This window comes from Geotrypetes seraphini, chromosome 15 (genome assembly GCF_902459505.1).
Source record: "Geotrypetes seraphini chromosome 15, aGeoSer1.1, whole genome shotgun sequence".
NCBI lineage: Eukaryota > Metazoa > Chordata > Amphibia > Gymnophiona > Dermophiidae > Geotrypetes > Geotrypetes seraphini.
Genome location: NC_047098.1, coordinates 1,536,640 through 1,549,345, shown reverse-complemented (window position 1 = coordinate 1,549,345; position 12,706 = coordinate 1,536,640). Strand labels below are relative to the sequence as shown.

The 12,706-nt window shown below is 42.4% G+C and overlaps 1 protein-coding gene across 10 annotated transcripts in view; it reads left to right on the top strand.

Moving 5' to 3' along the window:
* Positions 1-12,706, top strand: part of UBR4 (ubiquitin protein ligase E3 component n-recognin 4) — a 283,469-nt gene that overhangs the window by 229,430 nt on the left and 41,333 nt on the right. For all 10 annotated transcript variants that reach the window (XM_033921741.1, XM_033921740.1, XM_033921739.1 and 7 more), the window contains 4 exons: positions 636-809; positions 1,232-1,353; positions 7,566-7,763; positions 12,123-12,203. In XM_033921741.1, coding sequence (XP_033777632.1) covers positions 636-809; positions 1,232-1,353; positions 7,566-7,763; positions 12,123-12,203 — 575 coding nt within the window. The remainder of the gene's footprint in view (positions 1-635; positions 810-1,231; positions 1,354-7,565; positions 7,764-12,122; positions 12,204-12,706) is intronic.

The window sequence follows — 12,706 nt, the reverse complement described above, 5'->3', positions numbered from 1 at the left end:
TGAAGTTACAGGGAAATACTTTTAAAACCAATAGGAGTAAATATTTTATCACTCGGAGACGCGGCACAGAAAAGGCCACGAAGCAGCCCGTTCATAGTGCTGCCGCCGCTGCTGTTTTAGTGGCTTATGAGTGGAGGTTTGTCAGGCTCACGATGGGAGGGTTGGTGGGATTCATCTGTACAGAGGGATGGGAGGGAGGGATAGAAAGACGCTGCAGAGGAAAGGCTGCTGCTGTTTTTGGAGGTCTCAGAGCTGCTACACAAGGGAATGGGTGAGAGGCGAGGAAAGATGCTGCATACGGGGGGAGAGAAAGGAAAGAGGAGAGGAGAAGAAGGGAGAGATAATTAGCAAATTGGACAGCACTGGTGTCGGGGTGGCTTCTGGGTTGATCAAAGTTTTGAAGTTCATTTAAAATTTGATATATCGCCTTTACGTAGTTTCAAGGCAGTTTATAATTAAAATTAGCATGTAGCCATATAATAAAGTCAAACATTTAATAAACACAAACTTATGACTTACTGGAAACAATTGGGTAGGCAGGGAGAACTATAATATTGATTTAGAAAATTAGGGCAAAAACATTAGGTAGGGTAAAATAAAAAAGCTTTGAAACTTTTTTTCTTGGATTTTTCTAGGCCTTCTTTCCTCCTTTGTGGAAGTAGAATCTATTAAACGTCACTTTAAAAGTCGACTTGTGGGCACTGTGCTGAACGGCTACCTGTGCCTGAGGAAGCTGGTGGTTCAGAGAACTAAACTGATCGATGAGACCCAGGATATGCTGCTGGAGATGCTGGAAGATATGACCACAGGTGACTACTCGTTGCCTGCACTCAGAAGGCAATTTTCAACGCCATTGGCCTCTGTCAGAGAACATTTAGGTTGGGGATTGCCTACATGAAATTGAAGGTTTATGTTTAGGTGTCAATAATTTCCCTTTTTCTCCACACACAGTTAAAGGGGGCAAGCATAGCCACATAATGCACATTTTCAGAGAGAAGCTAGATGGTGCCAGGCTAGAGCCACTTTACTTTCCCATAGTGGGTCTGATTAAAAGAAAATACAAAGCAGTTTTCAGCAGTCGGTAAATACTTTGCTGTAGTTGGTGGGATCATCTCTCTTAAAGCAGGTGTTTCACCCTTCCTAGTCCTGCATTAGTTGAGGTGTGCGTAAACAGTTGGATACTTTGCATTAAATAGAGCTGGTACTGGATTCATTGCCTTTTGCTTTCTAGGCACAGAATCTGAAACAAAAGCTTTCATGGCAGTTTGCATTGAAACCGCAAAGCGATATAGCTTAGATGACTACAGAACGCCCGTCTTCATATTTGAGAGACTCTGCAGTATCATCTATCCTGTAAGTGTTCAAGCCACATGAAGGCTGATTTCTTTGTTCATTTTCCTTTGTGCTATTATTGGTCAGAAAATGTACAGCCAGACAGCATAAATCTGTTCCAACCTGAGGTCTCTGTGTCTCAGACGAGAGCAATCAAGAGCAGAGCTTGACAGTCATCAGTGTTGAGAAATTTCATCTTGATGGCTACAATTTCATTGTGTGTGTATTTACAATCATTGCTACCCAAGAAACACAACTACTCTTATAATCTGTTCTTTGCTATGCTGTTTGTGTCTCAGGTCAGTTTGAGCCACATGGTGCAGGAACATTCAGCTGTTTCACAAGATTTGAAACCATGACTGGAATGAATGAACTACATGACTGAAACTTAATGCATGGTGTGAATTAGAAGCAATTTAGCTTCTCTGCAGAAGTAGAAAGCAGAGTGAGGTGCGTTGACCCTGAGAATGAAGGATGGCTAGTTAAGGGGATGGAGATGGGGGCAGTATGCGAGAGGGGAACTGAAGTAAGCCGGGATGTATAGGTGAGAAAGAGAATGGTAGTAGCATGCTGACAGCACCTTGAGGAACATGCAGTGGCACATTAGAATGATCTGCTAAATCTCGCTCTGAACTGTTTGAACTCCTTGACTTTGAGGCACTACCAGACAAATGCATTAAGGTACTTTTTGCATAGGGTCATGAAAGAAGCTTTATTTAAGAACTGGGAGAATTCCCTATCCAGGTAGCTCCTAAAAAATAGACATAATATATAGAATTCCGAAGTGTCCAGGCTTTGACAGAACTCAATTTCAACATCTTTCATTAATTGTGGAATCTGCCCTGAAACGATCACACAGCTCACGATCTTATGCTTCTGCTTCTCCAGGAGGAGAAGCCAGGACATTGGCAGATGCATTTTCCAATCATTTATGCTCATGGACTATCATTTCTACATGTCCATTTATTTTAAACCCTTACGTTAACAACTGTCAGAGTTTAAGGAATTCCGTCCTCCAGACAAGCTAAAATAATTTCAGCAATTACCTAAGAACTTGTTTACTACGAGGAAGTATATGGCTAGAGGAACTTTTGATGCATTTTGATGTTTCTTTTTACATGCCGTTTGGCCTGACTTTAGAGTATCTGATCTGGAAACTTTCCATTGTTCCTTGTAAGGGCAATGACCTGTTTGGGGATAAAATAGAGGAGGTAGCAGATAAGATCAAAAAATCATAACAGATTGACCATCATCTAGTACAGTGGTTCTCACCCTGTCCTGGGGAGCCCCCAGCCAGTCAGGTTTTCAAGATATTCCTAATGAATATGCATGAGAGAGATTTGCATATAATGGAAGTGACAGGTATGCAAATCTCTCTCATGCATATTCATTAGGGATATCTTGAACATAAGAATTGCCATTGCTGGGTCAGACCAGCGGTCCATCATGCCCAGCAGTCCGCTCACGCGGTGGCCCTATGGTCAAACACCAGTGCCCTAACTGAAACTAGCCCTAACAGTGCACGTTCTTGTTCAGCAGGAACTTGTCCAACCTTGTTTTGAATCCCTGGAGGGTGTTTTCCCCTATAATAGATTCCGGAAGAGCTTTCCAGTTTTCCACCACTCTCTGGGTGAAGAAGAACTTCCTTACGTTCGTACGGAATCTATTCCCTTTCAATTTTAGAGAGTGCTCTCTCGTTCTCCCTACCCTGAAGAGGGTGAACAACCTGTCCTTGTCTACTGGAAGATATGTTTCTGTCCTTGTCCCCTTCAGTACCTTGAATGTTTCGATCATGTCCCCTCTCAATCTCCTCTGTTCGAGGGAGAAGAGGCCCAGTTTCTCTAATCTTTCACTGTACAGCAGCTCCTCCAACCCCTTAACCATCTTAGTTGCTCTTCCCTGGACCCTTTTGAGTAGTACCAAGTCCTTCTACTGGCTGGGGGGTCCCCAGGACAGGGTTGAGAACCACTGATCTAGTAGATATTGTGCTCATATTACTATAACACCAAACAGCATTACAATCAGCCATCTTCCTCATCATCTAGGCCTCCTGCTAAGTAACCCCATGCAAGGCAATAAAGGACACAGAAATCACAACCTCAGTCTCAGTCCAAATAGCATTCTTCCTTTTGACAACTTCTATCTAGAGAGCATTGCCAACATTTCCCTGCTTCTTCCTCTCAAGCTCCACATCAGAGGCATATTAATCTACTTTCATCTACGTTGGATTCTTATAACAACAGATCAGTGTGTGCTTTGGATCATCACTCAGCTATGCCTTACAACTTCTCCAAACCACTTACCGAAAAAGTCTCCATTCAGCTCCTTCCAGAAGACCCTCCTTCACTAAGAACACTCTGCCCTTCTTCAGCTAAACACAATAGAACCTGTTTCTCTGCAGGAGAGGGCCAGGGGTTCTACCTGAAGTATTTGCTGATAACCAAAAAAGATCGGAGGCCTTCAACCAATCCCAGACCTGTGAGGCCTCAACAAATACTTGTTGAAGGAGAAGTTTTGCATGATCTCTCTGGGAACCCTTCTACCTCTGTTGGAAAAAGCAATTGGCTTTGCTCTCTGGATGTCAGAGGCTTACACTCGTATAGCCATCCTACCTGCCTATAGAAAGTATCTTTGCTTTTGCATTGGATCTCAACATTTTCAATACAAAGTTTTGCTCTTCAGACTGGCTTTAGCCCTTCATGTCTTCACAAAATTCCAAGTGGTAGTGGCGGCAGCCCTTTGCACATGTGGGTTTCACTAATTTCCCTACTTAAACAACTGGCTTCATCATCGCAAATCTCAGTATGCCAACAATTCATCTAGAGCTGCTTGGGTTTGCCGTGAACTACCAAAAGTCACATCTGCACCCTTCTCAGGACCTGGAGTTCATAGGGCCTATCCAGGATACTACTTTCTGTTGCAGCAGAGAGTGGACAATTTCATTCACCAGTGTCAGTCTCCTCCCTTTGACACACTTCAGCACATCAGGTGTTACACCTTCTCGATCACATGGCATCCAAGGTACATGTCACTCCATTGGCACGTCTTGACCTCAGAGTTTCACAATGAATCCTGTTGAAAGCAATGGTTTTAAGCCACAGGACATCTGTCTGCTCCAGTTCAAATCTCATCGGACTTCCGTCACTCTCTCCAATAGTGGATGATTCCTCACAATCTCACTTAAGGTCTTCCCTTCCAGCCCCCTTGTCATCACAAACGTCTAACCTGAGATATTTTGATGTTAGAATGGGGTGCTCATCTTGATGGCCTCCATACTCAAGAAGTATGGTCTCACCACAAACAAACCCTCCATATCAATCTTCTGGAACTATATGCAATAGGCAACACTCAAAACATTCCAGATTGTCTCCTCCAACATGTAGTCCTTATCCATACAGACAATCAAGTTGACTTGTTCTGCCTTAACAAACAAGAGGGCACAGGATCTCACCCCCTTGCATGGAAGCAGTAGAGATTTGGAATTGGACAACTGCTCGTGGCATACTCCTCAGAGCAGTTTACTTAACGGTGAAGCAGAATGTCTTGGCAGACAAATTGAGCAGAGTCCTTCAGTCTCATGAAAGGGTTTCTTAGCACATCAGTTTTATGTTAGATTTTCTCCAAATGGGAGACACCAGACATAGATCTCTTTGCTTCCCCCTACAACAACAAACTTCCACAATTCTGCTCCTGACTCTGTATTCCCAATCACATGGCATCACCCCTAACCTGTACCGTTCCCTTGGGTTTTTGCAGCCCAAATGCATGACCTTGCATTTTTTAGCATTAAATCTTAGCTGCCAAATTTTAGACCATTCCTCAAGCTTCACAAGGTCCTTCCTCAAGTTTTCCATACCATCCAGGGTTTCTGCTCTATTGTAGATTTTGGTATCATCTGCAAAAAAGCAAATCTTACCTGTTAGCCCTTCAGCAATATCGCTTACAAAAAAGTTAAGAACAGGCCCAAGAACTGAACCTTGAGGCAAACCAATGGTAACATCCCTTTCCTCAGAGCGATTTCCACTGACCACTACCCTCTGTCGCCTTCCACTCAACCAGTTCCTGACCCAGTATGTCACTTTGGGGCCTATATTGAGGACACTCAGTTTTTTTGACGCCTGTGTGGAACACTATCAAAGACTTTGCTAAAATATAAATACACACTCTCTCTCTCTCTCTTTTTCTATCCAAGTGTTTGGTCACCAAGTCAAAGAAATTGATCAAATTTGTCTAACAAGATGTACCTCTAGTGAATCCATGTTGCCATGGGTCCTGTGATCCACTGGATTCCAGAAACTGCACTATTCTCTGTTTTAAAAGAGTTTCTATTAATTTACTTACCACAGAAGTCAGACTTACTAGTCTGTAGTTCCCTAGTTCTTCCTTACTTCCACTTTTGTGGAGAGGGCCAGATCGGGAGCCCTTTCCAGCAGGGCACCTAGCATCATCTACTCCCTTCCCCCGTTTCAGCAGGGGAGAGAACTACAGGAGGAGCAGCGCTGACGGTGCTCGGCACCAACTGCCAGTTTCATTAGTGGCCAGATCGGGAGCCCTTTCCAGCAGGGCACCTAGCATCATCTACACCCCTCCCCAGTTCCAGCAGGGGAGAGCCGACAGAGGAGAGCTGCAAACCAACGGTACCCGACACCATCTTCACTCCTCCCCCATTCCGAAGGGTCTACCTCTGAGGATCTCGCCTGTTCTTGGAGGAAACTCGGGACCCAGATGATAGCCATCGGAACTGGGGTTGACGGCAGTTTAAGAATAGAATGGGAATGATGGTTGAAGTGAATTGGGGTGGGTCTGGAGAGGGATAGGGATATGATGTATTCCGGAAAGGCATTTAAGATCTGGTGTTAAATGATCATAATAATTACAAGTCAAAGATCTTGATGCTTTTTTGGAGTGTGTTTCTGTTTCTCTCTATGCTTATTTTTATCTCTATTTTGTTTACTTTAATTATTATTTTAATTCTATCTTTAAATTATTTATTCATTACTTGTTGGAATATTTCATTTCTACCTCTGTCTTTTTATTTTATTTTTCATACTGTTTCTTCAGGTACTTTAGTTAGATTGTGAGCCTTTGGGACAGTTAGGGAATTTCCAAGTACCTATCTTATTAATTTAGATTTAACTTATTGTATCTTTAATGCATCATTTTTGTAAACTGCTTAGAAACCTCACGGTTATTAGCGGTATATAAGAATTAAATTAAAATAAAATCTGTCCTTCTCCAATCCGGACTCAAGAGAAGCATTGAAAAAGTCAGCCAGCAGAGCCACCAGAACTTCAGATGTACACCATCTTTAATTTAGCAATCTCCTCAAGAGTCTCCAGCCCTATTTGTTTTTGTTTTCTGTGGTCCTGTTTCCAGTGCTTCAGCTGTGAACATAGAACAGAAATATTTGTTAAGCAATTCAGCCTTATCTTTTATCAGCTTCTTCATATTCCTGCCCTTCACCTTTGAGTCTCAAAGCCACTTTGTAACCTGTTGTGGGCTCCAAAACTAACTAACAGTAATACTGAAGATATTTGACTACTTAGACAAACATAAGACAAGAGAACATTAAACAGAAAATAAGTTATGTGGCAAGGCAACCTTAAGCAATTAGAGTATGCTATGACTTAGGCAGTTAGGGTCTTAAGTCAGGTATTTGCATATATTATTACAAGCCACGCTCCTCTCCTAGTTGGTTTCTTAGCTTTGTTACTGAACTGGTGGTTCCGCAAGCCGACTTCGGGCTGGAAGGCACCTGCACGCACGTGGTATGGGCATTGTACCTGGCTCTGCAGATGACATCATCCACATACGAGAATAATTGCCTGTTGTCCTTGGAGAACACCTGTTGCAGTTAAGAATCTTTGCTATTCATTTGAAAAGTTCCTTTTTAATGGTTCCGAATAAATGCAAAAAAAAAACCCTTTACAGTATTAATCTCTGACATGCTTTGGAGACTTTGCAGCACTCATGTTCACATTAAAAGAAAAAGGAACATTATAGAAGCTCTCTTGATATCCACATGTCGCATTACAAATTCCCATAGAAGCCCATTGGTACAAAGTCCCTGGTTTGATCAACCATTGCGAGAGGTACTTCCCAGTAGGTGCATAAGCATGTGCAGTAATTTCAATATATTGCTTGCTTCCCTTTTGCAACAAGGTAAGTTTTTAAAAATGATCTTTCCTGCATGAATCACTAAGTTGATGCTTCACATGTCTTGCTTTTTGTAGGAGGAAAACGAGGTGACAGAGTTCTTTGTAACACTGGAGAAGGATCCTCAGCAGGAAGATTTTTTGCAGGGACGGATGCCGGGAAATCCATACAGCAGCAATGAACCAGGCATTGGTCCCCTTATGAGAGACATTAAGAACAAGATTTGTCAGGACTGCGACTTGGTAGCACTGCTGGAAGATGATAGTGGGATGGAGGTAAGGAACATGAAGCAAAAGACACACTAGAGGCAGGCAAGGGAGATGAGAAAGTCAAGAAAAAACTGATCTAGCAGAATGCTGGGGAATTGCTTTTCTGATTATGTAGATATTTTCCTTCTCTTTACAGGGCTTAGAATCTGAGGCAGGAGAGGGTCAAGTAACTAAACCAAAACTTAAGTTTATAGACCGTGTCTTCTCTACAAAAATAAAGCTCGACTCGATTTACAGTAAAGAAAAATGGAGGAGAAAAAGATTTACAATTTGGAAAATAACCAAGTTTTTAGATGTTCACGAAAGATTTGAAGAGTGCCTAGATCTCTCAACCACAGAAGAATATTGATCCATAATTCAGTTATTTTGAAAGACAGAGACAACATAGTTGCCCGCAGTTACAGGAAGTAATGTAATGTAATTTATTTCTTATATACCGCTACATCCGTTAGGTTCTAAGCGGTTTACAGAAAATATACATTAAGATTAGAAATAAGAAAGGTACTTGGAAAATTCCCTTACTGTCCCGAAGGCTCACAATCTAACTAAAGTACCTGGAGGGTAATAGAGAAGTGAAACGTAGAGTTAGAGGAAAAATAAAAATAAAATAAACATTTTAACAAGACAGCATTGATCTAAATACTTTGGAAGGTAGAAGAGAGGAGAGAAAGGAATAGAAGCAGAATGGGTCAGCGTCAGTGATGAAGTGGAGCAAGTAAGTTTAGGAGGAGCGATTGACGATTCCAGAAAGGGCTTCTTCAGGGAAGAGACTTGGCCGACAGTTCAGTAGAAGAAACAGGATTTGAATTCTGGCTTCCCCGAGTCTCAGCTAGCTCTTCTCATGACTAAGAGGAAGCCCAGCTTCATAAATAGCATCCATTTTCTTCTATTTGTGAAAACAAACCAAAGAAATGTGATGCTCTTTCAAACATCATTAGAACCTGAACCTCAGAATCTGCCTTTCATTCCACCTTCGGTTTCTATCAAGGATTCCGTGTCATCTTCCAGGAGGTTTACTGTATTGCATCTTACTCTTGAAGATGATAAAATACTGAAAAGGCCTCTTTCTTCTTCTTTTTCTTCTCTTCTTACCTCCCATCATTTTTTTAGGTTTTGGCTGCTGCTAGGCAGGAATAAGTCTTTTCCATGACTGACTTACTTTGATGGCTTTGTTTCAGTATTTTTGGAACCTGGCCAGACATTCTCGTTTTCCATTGAGTCACTGTTTGTTCTAATGAGGGTTCTTGGGTAAGACCATGTGTTGGTGCACAGTCTCTGTTGGATAATAAAAGTTATATATACCGGGCATCTAAAAACAAAACGGCTGAATAAGGCAGGAGAGTGTATTTTCCCACTTTCTCTGCACCTTCCTTTTCCTTTGACACAGTCGCCCATCCTTTCTCCACATCTCTTCCCATTCTCCTTTCTTTCGTCATCTTTCCACTGCCAAATCCTCTGATTAAACATAGAAACATAGAAATAGACGGCAGATAAGGGCCACGGCCCATCTAGTCTGCCCACCCTAATGACCCTCCCCTACCTTTGCCTAGTGAATAGAGCCCACGTGTCGATCCCATTTGGCCTTAAAATCAGGCATCCATTTTCTTCTATTTGTGAAAACAAACCAAAGAAATGTGATGCTCTTTCAAACATCATTAGAACCTGAACCTCAGAATCTGCCTTTCATTCCACCTTCGGTTTCTATCAAGGATTCCGTGTCATCTTCCAGGAGGTTTACTGTATTGCATCTTACTCTTGAAGATGATAAAATACTGAAAAGGCCTCTTTCTTCTTCTTTTTCTTCTCTTCTTACCTCCCATCATTTTTTTAGGTTTTGGCTGCTGCTAGGCAGGAATAAGTCTTTTCCATGACTGACTTACTTTGATGGCTTTGTTTCAGTATTTTTGGAACCTGGCCAGACATTCTCGTTTTCCATTGAGTCACTGTTTGTTCTAATGAGGGTTCTTGGGTAAGACCATGTGTTGGTGCACAGTCTCTGGTGGATAATAAAAGTTATATATACCGGGCATCTAAAAACAAAACGGCTGAATAAGGCAGGAGAGTGTATTTTCCCACTTTCTCTGCACCTTCCTTTTCCTTTGACACAGTCGCCCATCCTTTCTCCACATCTCTTCCCATTCTCCTTTCTTTCGTCATCTTTCCACTGCCAAATCCTCTGATTAAACATAGAAACATAGAAATAGACGGCAGATAAGGGCCACGGCCCATCTAGTCTGCCCACCCTAATGACCCTCCCCTACCTTTGCCTAGTGAATAGAGCCCACGTGTCGATCCCATCAGGCCTTAAAATCAGGCATGCTGTTGGCCTCAATCACCTGCAGTGGAAGACTATTCCAGCGATCAACCACCTTTTCAGTGAAAAAGAATTTCCTGGTGTCACCTCGTAGTTTCCCGCCTCTGATTTTCCACAGATGCCCTCTTGTTGCCGTGGGTCCCTTGAAAAAGAAGATATCTTCTTCCGCTACGATGCGGCCCGTGAGATACTTGAACGTCTCGATCATGTCCCCCCTGAAGCTGAAACTCGCTTGAGAACCTCCTTTTATTTAGTAAACTTATGATAATGTAGAAAATTATGGCAGAGAAAGACCCACAGGCTAATCAGGTCTGCCCAGGAAGGTTGATGTGGTTGTAGCTGCAGTACACTTCCACTTACGTTCCCCTTGAATTTTTAGAGCTCTCGTGCTTTATGCTTGGTTTCCATCTTCTTTCCACTGTGTATATTCCTCTCCTTTTTTTAAATTCCTGTACTGGTTTTGCTTCTTCAACCTCTTTCAGGAGAGTATTCCAAGCATCCTCTATCCTTTCTGTGGAAAAAATGTCTTGATGTTTAATCTACCACCCTTTAACTTCTTAGTTCTCAAGCTTCTCTTTGTTTGGAAAAGATTCATTCAGTAATTTCTTTTGAGTATTTAATGATTTGTTTCATATTTCTTCTTTAGGGTAGATGTATTTAGCACCTCCAGTCTCTTCTAATATGTCTTCTAATGAAGAACTCTTACATCTTGGTTGCCTGACTTTAGTGAGATATAGCTTCTAAAACTGAACACACTACTCCAAGTGAGGTCTTCTTTCTTCTCGCTTTGCCCCTCATTAAGCAATCTTGCATCCTACCACCGTGTCATATTATTTTGCCACCTTGAGTTCTTCAAAATACTCTGCTACAGTGCTTAGCAATTTTTCTGTGGCAACCGAAAGCATGCAGCCCCCCCCCCTGAGGACTGAGCCAAGTTTGGGAAGCCCTGCTATATTCTATGGGCCCAATCAAACTTCACTTAAAGGTTTGACATCAGCTCTAAGATTAACAATCTCAACCTCTGTTTTCTTAAAAGTAATTCCGTAGGGCTCCACTAGACTGACACAAATGGGTATTGAGCACTCCTACCAGCAGATGGAGACAGAGAACAGGAGGGGGAAGGGGGAGAGAGACCCCCAAGGGCCTCAACCCCAATCCACTAGGCAGGTAACAAAGAAATAGATTTTCTTTTCCTTTTTTTTCTTCCTAACACTGTCAATGAAAAGAACAATAGAAACACCCCCCCAAAAAAAAAAACCACGAAACCTTAAACAATTTTGTTAGGGAGAGACTACATAGCTTACATCAGTTACCATCTGCTGAGTTTGAAAACAGGCTGCACAGACCACTTATAGGTTGAATTGAAGCTCAGTAGTTCTCAGTCTCCATCTATTGGTAAGAGTGCATAATGCCCATCTGTGTTGGTCTGGAACTAAACAAAAGCAAATTAGCAGGTAAGATCTAATTTTTCCTTTGTAGTCCATGCTCTATACACCAATGCTATATTCAAGAAAAATTACTAAGAGTGAAGAGTTGATGCTATTTCATCGGGGGGAGGGGGAAGTGTGGAAATGTGTAATAAATTAAAAAAGACAAATCTTGCACGTAACTGCCCCTCCCCCCCACCCTCAGCAAGTCACTTTGAAATTAATATTCAAAATTTAGGCTGAGGCATGACAGTCTGAGTAGTTAGAGACAGGGAAAGAGAATCCATGGAATTGTAGCTAAGCTGCTGGTGCCTGAGGATGAAGAGAATTGGAGGGAAAGGAGAGAAGTCATGGAGTATTAGATCTATGTCACAACTCCTGTGGCTGGTTAATCTCACTATTGAGGAGTTAAAGTAAACGGCAGAATGGAAATTCAATCATAATCAAGAATGTTAGGCTCACGGAGAGGTGGTAACAAAGGCCTAAATTAGTAGGACATGTGAAAGAGAGAAATTATGGCAGTGGTCCACATGTGGGAGGAGGAAGTGAATTGTATAGTATGATATAATTCTGCATTGTTTAAGTCAGAGATGAAGAATGAGTGTTTAAACTGTTTCTTTCCAGCTTCTTGTGAATAATAAGATTATCAGCTTGGACCTTCCTGTGGCTGAAGTGTATAAGAAGGTTTGGTGTCCAACTAATGAGGTAAGTATCTTTGAATCTTCTGAACCACGAGGAATTCATCTTTTGTAAATATGGGATAATTGTAAAAAATGACTTAAGAAGATAAGAATAACCTTAGTAGGTCAGACCAATGGTCCATCTAGCCCAGTATCTCATCTTAACGGTGGCCAAAATAGGTCACAAGTACCGTATATACTCAATATAAGTCGATCCGAAAATGTTGAAACCCCCCATTTTTCCCCCCAAAAGGAGGAAAAATGGTTGACTCGAATATGAGTCAGGCGGCTTAATATTCAAGTGCCCTGCCCTCTCAGGATCTGCGTCCAACGCCTCCTCCCCTCCGTCAGGCTCTGCACCCAGCCCCCTTCCCTCCATCCCCTGTCAGGCTCTGTACCCAGCCCCCTCCCTGCCAGACTCTGCACCCAGCCTCCTTCCCTCCCTCCCTCCCTCCCTCGTCAGGCTCTGCCCAGCCCCCTTCCTCCCCTGCCAGGCACTGTACCAGGCCCCCTCCCCTCCCCTCCCTC